This window comes from Danio aesculapii, chromosome 5 (assembly GCF_903798145.1).
Source record: "Danio aesculapii chromosome 5, fDanAes4.1, whole genome shotgun sequence".
Classification (NCBI taxonomy): domain Eukaryota; kingdom Metazoa; phylum Chordata; class Actinopteri; order Cypriniformes; family Danionidae; genus Danio; species Danio aesculapii.
In genome coordinates, this window is record NC_079439.1 from 29,882,191 (window position 1) to 29,891,862 (window position 9,672).

The 9,672-nt window shown below is 36.2% G+C and overlaps 1 protein-coding gene across 2 annotated transcripts in view; it reads right to left on the reverse strand.

Annotated features, from left to right (window-relative positions):
- Positions 1-9,436, reverse strand: part of zgc:162952 (PKc_LIMK_like_unk domain-containing protein) — a 30,589-nt gene extending 21,153 nt beyond the window's left edge. The window contains exons 1-2 of one of the 2 annotated variants that reach the window (XM_056457862.1): positions 9,141-9,436; positions 8,596-8,700 (exon numbers count right to left, since the gene is read on the reverse strand). In XM_056457862.1, coding sequence (XP_056313837.1) covers positions 8,596-8,626 — 31 coding nt within the window. In that variant the 5' untranslated portion in view covers positions 8,627-8,700; positions 9,141-9,436. The remainder of the gene's footprint in view (positions 1-8,595; positions 8,701-9,140) is intronic. The other variant, XM_056457863.1, reaches the window with a different exon arrangement.
- Between the last annotated feature and the right edge of the window lie 236 nt (positions 9,437-9,672).

The following is a 9,672-nucleotide window of genomic DNA, read 5'->3' on the forward strand; positions in this document are numbered from 1 at the left end:
CAGTGTATAGCAATGGTATTTATAAAAGTGCCTAATGCTTCGAGACTTAATGGGTTAGCTTCACTAGAGATATTGATTGAAAAATTGTGTTAAAATTCTGACTATTTATAGGGCTTTTGTATGTTAGCACTGCCCATTTAGACCGCAATGGTTAACATTTGTTCATTTAACAAAACTCACAATGTAAACGTTTTTATTAATCTCAGCTGATGTCATTTTCTTTTTGTTAATGCCTAAGAACACGTTAATATCGTAGTCGTAATCTAACTAACATAATCATACTGTTTTCCAGAGATGGGTTGCAGCTGGAAGGACATCCGCTGCGTAAAACGTGTGCTGGATAAATTGGCGGTTTATTCCGCTGTGGCGACCCCAGATTACTAAAGGGACTGAGCCGAAAAGAAAATGAATGAATGAATGAAATCCGTTTAACTAACAATTACTAATCAGACTTTATAGTAAAGTGGTACTTATTGTACTTCATAATCATTTTGCAATTAAATTTAGTTGAAACGTATTTACGCTGAACATATATAAAGCAACGTATGTTTTTGTTATTATAAGTTAAAGTAATCTGTAATGGAGAGATTACTGTATGGCAAGATAAAAAGCTTTGCAACATAAAAATTTATAACGTCATAAGCCCACCACACTGTAAAAGCCAAAAAATTAAGGTAACAAACCATTTGAGGAAACTGATTGCAAAAAAACATTTAAGTTCAAAAACTAATCCTAATGAGTACTGTGAACTTAATCCATTTGAGTAAACAAAGTAATTTGAGCACAGTAAAACCCAGTAAATGGTGAGAACTCAAACCAACGGAGTACTGTAAAACCCAATAAGTAAAGGCAACTTAAACCGTTTGAGGGAACAGATTGCTACAAACCATTTGAGTTAAAAAACTGATCTATATGAGTACCGTGAACATTATTTAAGTTGAACTAATGAGGTATTTAACTAAAAAAAGATAAAGTTGACTGTTGGGTTTTACAGTGCAGAGTACAATGTTCATACTGAAAATAATGATTGTAAACCAATAAACAAAACGTCTTTTTGATGTTTTTGCACCAAGCTGTAAGCCGAAGCTTCCTCCTATGAGAGGCTGATTTACAACATCTGACATCTCAGCTGGAAATCAATCATGCAAACTTATTTACAGACAAAAACCACACAAGTTAACACTGCATTGATAAATGTTAGCAGTGGAAATGAAGTCAAACTCCCACTTACTGTCAGAGGAAGCAGACACTATCTAAGTGGAGCTGATGTCTAGCACTGGAGAGGAGACTCGGGGTTTGTGAAATATGCGGGTCAAAGGGAGACATTGACTCCAAGTTTACACAGCACGCAGCACGTCAGAGGATGCCGTCACAAGGCCCGCAAACGGACTTGACACGCACATGAGAGGAAATTCCCCCTCAACTTTTACAAGAAGACACAACTAGCATGCACAAATAACACATTCTGCAAACTGAATTTTTCCTTTTATTTTTGGACCAAGCGAATAGTTACAAAAAATAAATAAATACAAAAATAAAAATAACTGCTCTAAATCCTATGTAAGAACTAATTTTTTGAGAATGATTTTTGTTGCTATTTGGACTCTAAATGACAATGCAGACTTTCATTCACAGCTTATAATCTAAAGACTGCTTTGACTCACAGATCTGTTTGCACCAGGTAAACAACACAAAGTTGAAGTGCTCACTACTTAACACCAGAACAGGAAACAAGTGGTGTCGACAGCCTAGACAGACGTCTAAACCTTAAGAAATATCTGATTTTAGATTTCCCCTTTTTGCACACAAGTGTGGTTTTATTTTTTTAAATTGTGACTGGTTCAATTGCTCTTTTTTTCATTTCTATTATGCTTTAGCTGATAGTTGCCAAATGTTCCTTTTTTACATGTACATTTATTTTAGCATTTATCCTCACCGGCCACTTAATTAGGTACACCTTACTAGTACCTGGTTGAACTCCCTTTAGCCTTTAGGACTGCCTTAATCCTTTGCGTCATAGATTCATGGATCCATACGTTCATGTTGTTGATGCCAAACTCTGACCCTACCATCTGAATGTCGCAGCAGAAATCGAGACTCATCAGACCAAGCAACGTTTTTCCAATCTTCTGCTGTAGCCCATCCACCTCAAGGCTCGATGTGTTCAGAGATGCTCTTCTGCATACCTCGGTTGTAACGAGTGGTTATTTGAGTTACTGTTGCCTTTCTATCCACTCGAACCAGTCTGGCCATTCTCCTCTTGGCATCAACAAGTCATTTGCGCCCACAGAACTGCCGCTCACTGGATATTTTCTCTTTTTCAGACCATTGTCTGTAAATCCTAGAGATGGTTGTGCGTCAAAATCCCTGTGAATCAAGTTTCTGAAATACATCAGCCTGTCTGGCATCAACCATGCCACGTTCAAAGTCACTTAAATTACTTTTTTTCCCCATTCTGATGCTCCTTTTGAACTGTAGCAGTAGAGGTGCTGCCACAGTAGAGTTGCTGCCATGTGATTGCCTGAGCAGTTAGTCAAGTGTACCTAATAAAGTGGCCGGTAAATCTATCTAAATTATCTATCTATCTATCTATCTGTCTGTCTGTCTGTCTGTCTGTCTGTCTGTCTGTCTGTCTGTGTGTGTGTGTGTGTGTGTGTGTGTGTGTGTGTGTGTGTGTGTGTGTGTGTGTGTGTGTTAAGGGTACTTCTTTGTAAGGCCTCAGGGCAACATTGTGTAATAAGGGGTACAGCTTATCAAAATGTGTGCAGAAGGTCAATTTTTACTTAATAACAACACTGAAAAAACAATACACAAGCAAGAGTGCATGTGGGGGTGATCACAAACCTGACACTGATGTTAAACAACCATTCAATAAAGAAACAAACTAATACCAATTGATTTATATTTTAGACAACACTTTTTCTGTTTTGCCAAACAAACCAGAACGAACCATTTGTGTGTCTTAGAGCAACACTGCAATGTTTCTGTCCTGAATTAATCTCTTTTAGTGACATTTTTAGTAAAATACTGTAGGTCAAGCCTAAACCATCCAAGTCACTTTGCAAAATACTGTTTAATGAATGTGATGTGGTGAAACAAAACATATTACCTGACATGCAAATTAAGATGAATATTGCGATATTAATTGATCTTACAGAGCCAGTGACATGAAGCATGAGACAGTCTTGAACGTATTCAAATGAAAGCCAGAACTAAGATGATACAGACGACGATAAGAACTCGCAGTGATGTCACATGCTGCTTAAGTCATGAAATTCACACCAAAGTAAATCAGATTCCACTCACACCATAAGCATCAACACATAGCATGCCGTGCATTTGTATTTGTGCATTCTTTTCATCCACATTATGACAAGTTCTCCCTCTCCACACAGGGTTTCTGGGATTGGTGTGAACTGCAGAGGCAGTAGCTGTAGTCTATTCCAGACTGGATCTGTTGGCATCGCTCCAGAAATCTCCCCCTCACATTCTCTCCCACTCTCTTTCTCTTTACAAAACAACATTCAGCACAGTGGCATACCAACCAAACATCAAAAAAATGCCAAATGTCTTTCTCTTTTCCATCTCTATCTGTCTTGTCTTGGAGCTCTGGTTTCAGCACGTCCAAACGCAGCATGCTGAATTGATCAAGCTCACATGCGTGCATGCACAAACTCAATTATTTAAGCAATTTAGGTGTGATGTCTATTTGTAATGAGTTTGTTAGGACTGGAGCCCACCTGTCTGGGAAAAATCAATCAAAGGAACAGAAAGCGAAATCTAGTTTTCTAACTATAACGGTCTTGAACAGAGACTGCTTTGTCTCTACATAAGGCTGCAATCACAAACAGTGACAATGTAACTGCAATCCAGTGCCGATCAGCGCAATCCATCTGCCAAATTTATATATCAGTGATATATTAAGTAGGCCTGTATGATATTGAAAAAAACTGTCATTGTGATATTTTGACTTTCTGCAATATACAGTTAAAGTCAGAATTATTAGCCCCCCTTTGAATTTTTTTTTCTTTTTTTAAATATTTCACAAATGATGTTTAACAGAGCAAGGAAATTTTCACAGTATGTCTGATAATATTTTTTCTTCTGGAGAAAGTCTTATTTGTCTTATTTCAGCTAGAATATAAGCAGTTTTTATTATTTTTTTAAATCATTTTAAGGTCAAAATTATTAGCCCCTTTAAGCTATATTTTTTCATTAGTCTATAGAACAAACCATTGTTAAACAATAACTTGCCTAGTTAACCTAATTAACCTAGTTAAGCCTTTAAATGTCACTTTAAGCTGTATAGAAGTGTCTTGAAAAATATCTAGTCAAATATTATTTACTGTCATCATGAATAAAATAAAATAAATCAGTTATTAGAAATGAGTTATTAAAACTATTATGTTTACAAATGTGTTGAAAAAAAATCTTCTCTCTGTTAAACAGAAATTGGGGAAAAAATAAACAGGGGGGGGCTAATAATACAGGGGGGATAATAATTCTGACTTCAACTGTATATATTTTATATGAATACAATTTCACCAGATAACATAAATAGCTCTATTTGCAAAAAAAATTAAAAATGTAAAATTTCAACTGATTAGGATAATTTTGTAAGAGAGCACAACTGCATAAAATATATAATAAACAAATCTCATGCACAGAACAATACAATTGTGTGAAGATAAATATATAGTGCTTTGTGGATTTAAGGGTAGTCTTAAAGCTTTCAGGTTAATAAATTGAATAATTAAAATGTACAATAACACTGTATAATCTTCGTTGTGTAAATAAATAAACAACTTATTAGGGCTGCACAATATTTGAAAAAAGATTACTTGTGCACAAATGCTTTAAACGGTTTACTCAGCTACAGGCCTTAAAACACATGCAATTGATAAACTTAAAATTGACTAGAATTAAACTGAAATGACACCTAAATTGTCATGTGTTCTGAACTGTGGCTCCTGGTCCACTATAATCCCAACTCCACATTGCAGATCCTGCAATGCAACTATTGAGCATTCACACATTGTGAAATCAATGCTAAAATGATATATTGTGCAGCCCTACAACTTATCTTTGTTAAAGATACATACTTGCTTGAAATGCTCACACAGTCCCAGGCCCTAAAAATGCATGCAAAGGAAAGATTCTATTATGTTTAAGTTTAACTATCAATTCACTATACAATTACTCCTCACTTGACACTGCAAACCCTATAATGTGACTATAGCAGATGAGCACATTGCAATATTGACCCTAATAATAGCTCTATTAACACATCAAATTTATAGCATGAAAGCTTCATGTTTTGTTAAAGTTAAAATTTATATATGTATTAAATCTAGGCCTAATTAACTAGATGTTATTAGATCAGATGTTTTTAAATCCTGATAATCACGTACAGCATTTCATTTAGCACTGTAGGACTATTCATATATGGCTATTTATATTTATTTAGCATACATTTATTATGCTTATTAAACAATGTAATTGACAGCAATTTGATCAAACAAAAAGCGTTTTAAAATAAATGTTTTCTATTAAAATGTATATTTTAAAAAAATCACTTTATTTCTGTATTGAAAAAAGGTGAATTTTATTTTGCAAGTCATGCAATCTTTCTGAAATCAATAGAATATGCTAATTTGTTATACAGTGCAGTGTGTGTATGTGTGTGTTTATATATGAAAAGTGCCGTCTGAAATTTACCTCTAAAATACGCATTTTTCTAAGGCTCCTTAAGCGAATTCACTTTTATGGAGAAGAATAGGTTAAACATAAACATGGAAGGTTGAGAAAATTGATATTTTAGAAGAAAATTTCAGATGGCTCTTAGATGATTTTGTATGTAAACTTTCTTATATATAAACACACATACACACACTGCACCATAACAAATTCGGTGCATAGACAAAGTCAATATATATCCTGAAAAAAAGTTGTGCTGCTTGAGGAATGAGGAAACAATGATACTTTTTAAAGATTATTTGATGAAGATGTATTCAAAATATTTTTTATAGTAAAAGTGTAAATGTTTTAACTGTCAGTTCTGATTTTTTTTAAGTATCCTTGCAGAATAGAAGTATAGAAGAACAGAATAGAAGATTTTTTTATATATATATAAAAATATATATTTTTAAAATAAATGAATATCAATTAACCAGCCCAATTACCTTATATCTGGAATTGGTGCTATGTTTACGTTTCACAAGTCATCATCATGTACAGTATTGGTTTATATTAAGTGTGTAGCGACACATGTTATCAGATGGATTGAGTCACTGATTAGATACCTCTTATGTCATGTGCGCAACTCAACGCCAAGCACATCTCAAGGCTTCATCAACATAAACATTACGCACTTCCTCACATCATCTTATCTTCACAAGTTTGATTCTTTTAGGCTCATCTACCCTCAGCTTTGACCCATTACAACAACATTACATTCAAGTCTGTAACAACATCTATGCTGTACTTATGTGTGCACAATGAAAGCACTTTTAAGAGAATTATTCCTATAGAGTTTCCTAAAAACCTATGCTGTCTCATATGAGAGGGGCGGGACAGGACAGGGCTGTGTACTTTTGGAAGGAGATGGAGGGAGGAAAGCTGTTTTCCTGTCTCACACCAAAGGGCAGGGAGGATCTCAGTCATGTCAAAACGAGGGCACAGACTGAAAGATATACACTCTTGTGAACGAAAAATTGTGCTGTCCATAAAAGGGAAAGACAACAAAGTACCAGAGACAATCATACACTCTCAGAAATAAAGGCTGTCACTGGGGAGGTAGCCTTTCAAAAGGTACACATTTGTACTTAAAGGGTCCTTATTGGTACCTCAAAAGTATATATTAGTACCTAAAAATCAAGAGGAATATTTTGGTACGTTTTAGGTACTAATATGTACCCTTGAGGTATTAATATACCTTGTAGGTACAAATTTGTACTTTTTGAAAAGGTACCACCCCAGTGACAGCTTGCATATCTTTATTTCTGAGAGTGTATATTTCTAATGGAAAAATGTCACTTCACATCATATGGGAGACATGCATTTTACATTCATCAAATAATCTAGGATGAGAACTGAGGGTATGTTTTTCAACCAGATACACATAGCAGCCTTGGCTGAAACACTGAGTAATGAGTCTAATCAAGGCAACAATATCAAGGCATCGGCTCTAGAGAAGATGCATGAACATCTATTCTGCAAGATTCTCTTCATCACGTGCTCAGCGTGAATCTGCCAACTCATTCCCAGCAATATGGATATGAGAGAGAGGTCAAGCACAGATTATCAAACCTCTCTAATGAGCCAGACATCTCTGATTGAGTTCCAGCATCACCAAACGCATTAGGCAGAGCAAAGCAATGGCAAGGCTACATAATGTTCAGGGTTGCACTAGCAAAACCTTTAACCATTGATTTCAATAGTAGGAAAATCAAATAATATAGAAGTCAGTGGCTTCTAGCTTTCTTCAAAATATTTTCTTTTATGTTATTCTCGTTTATGTTAAAAAAAACTCATAAAGGCTTGAAACAAGTAAAGGGTAAACCATGACAGAATATTATTTTGGGGTAGACAACCCCTTTAATTTGAATGATAATAATTCCTTGTATTTATATAGAGCTTTCTGGACGCTCAAGGCTTTTTAAACACTGGGGGGGAATCTCCTTATTCAACACCATTGTGCAGCATTCTTATGGATGACACGATGGCAGCCATATTGCACCAGACTGCACACCACACAACAGCTGATGGAGAGGATATACACTCTCTTGGTGAAGAGGAGACAATTATGATATGGGGACGGTTAGGAGGCAAAGATGGCAGAGGGCAAATTTGGCCAGGATGCCAAGGTTAAATCCCTACTCTTTTTCAAAGGACATCCTGGGATTTTTAACGACCACAGAGAGTCAGGACTTCTGTTTAATGTCTCATCTGAAATATGGCGCTCACTGACAGTATAGAGTCCCCATCAATATAATGGGGCGTTAGGACCCTGGCACACAGACCGCAGGTTAAGCTCTCCTTAACACCACTTCCGGCAGCAACCTAGGTTGCTCATGTGGTCTTCTATACATAAATCCATATAAAAATAGCAAATACAGTGGAGTGGACAACTGATTTTATATGTAAAAATCTTAACTGCAGAATGAAGTAAACCGGTAAAAGTGTGCCACTGCCACATGAAGTGAGGAAATAATCCAACAGATGTGATAACATTAAAAGCAAACTGTGAAACTATCCCACCAGAATATTTTGCATTATAAAATATGTTCTTGATGGATGAGCATGACTCATCCAATTGTGCAATTCTATTTTATAATAAATGACAAATTAATGTCAATCTTAATAACTTTTAAAAACACTTGCAGCCAAAACATGTTGATGCCATTTTAGCTGTTGAAAAAAAAAAAAACATTTAAGCCTTTCTCTCAAAAATCCAAATTTCTGGCCTCGCCAGCGGAGCAAAGTAATACTGAAAACCGGTTCTTTATGACACATGCAGGTGTATACAGTAGCAGCATAACTAACTGTTTCATCTGTTGACAAAACACTGATTAATTTCCAAGCATTGTTACTTACTGCACTGGTTTAATAAGCTATTCATGTGCATCTTGGTGTGGGTGGAGGGGAGGTCCGTCTGAACTCAAAACACAGACAAACTGGGAAGTGCCTATATGACAGATGCTGAGAAAAGGGACACACAGAAGCAACCATGAACAGAAACACACAAAACACAGGAAGAACTTACAAACATTTAACACATTTCTCTGACAAGACATCTTAAATGCAACATGAACTCTGATAAAGTCTAAAATCACATTGCATTATGCGAGACAGAAAGACTTGAAAGAGTTATTATATTTCAGTTATATTTTTGTTGCAAACTGTTCATATGCTAATTAAGAACATGAAAATGACAGACGGGTGAGTGGGTGGATGGCTGAGCAAGATGCTGTTAACAACCCAGAAATGGTTTACATTTTTAATATGCACGTGCGTTTGTCCAAAGAATCATTTCAGACTAACAAACACATACACACATAACAAGAAAACAGCCAAAAAAGCACAACACCACAGCACTCTCCCACACTGGGGGAAAAAATATAAATCAATGGGTTACTTACAGCAGAAAGCACCCCGGCGTTTTCACCTCCGCTGCTGCTGTTGATTGATTGCTGACCGATCAAATAAAATCGACTACAAACCATAAACAAGTTCTAGTCGGAGACAAACCGGTGGCATCGCTTCTACTGCACTTCTTGGATGGACTCCATTTACCGTCAGTCACTCAAGCTGACTGTCCTCAAACACTCACCGAAACGCCCTCCTTCAGCTGCTCGACAGGGTTTAACGCGGTTCAGCCTGGATGAGAAATACATGTTTAATGGACCGTGTGTGTGTGTGCGTGTGTAGTGGGAGCCAGTTGCCATGACGTCATAATAGTTGCGTTTTGCTCCACCCACCTGTTGGACCACAGCTCTGCTTCAAACCAGAGAGTTGCTTAGAACTGGGCATTGTTTTGATTCAGTGACTCGACTCTTCCGAATCTCTTCACTGTAAATGTGTGTGTATAGCGTTTCCCTCTTCAGTGGTCACATTTATTTATTTATTTTTGTCCGCTTCTGAACGTTTATTTAATAGAATAAGAAATTACAA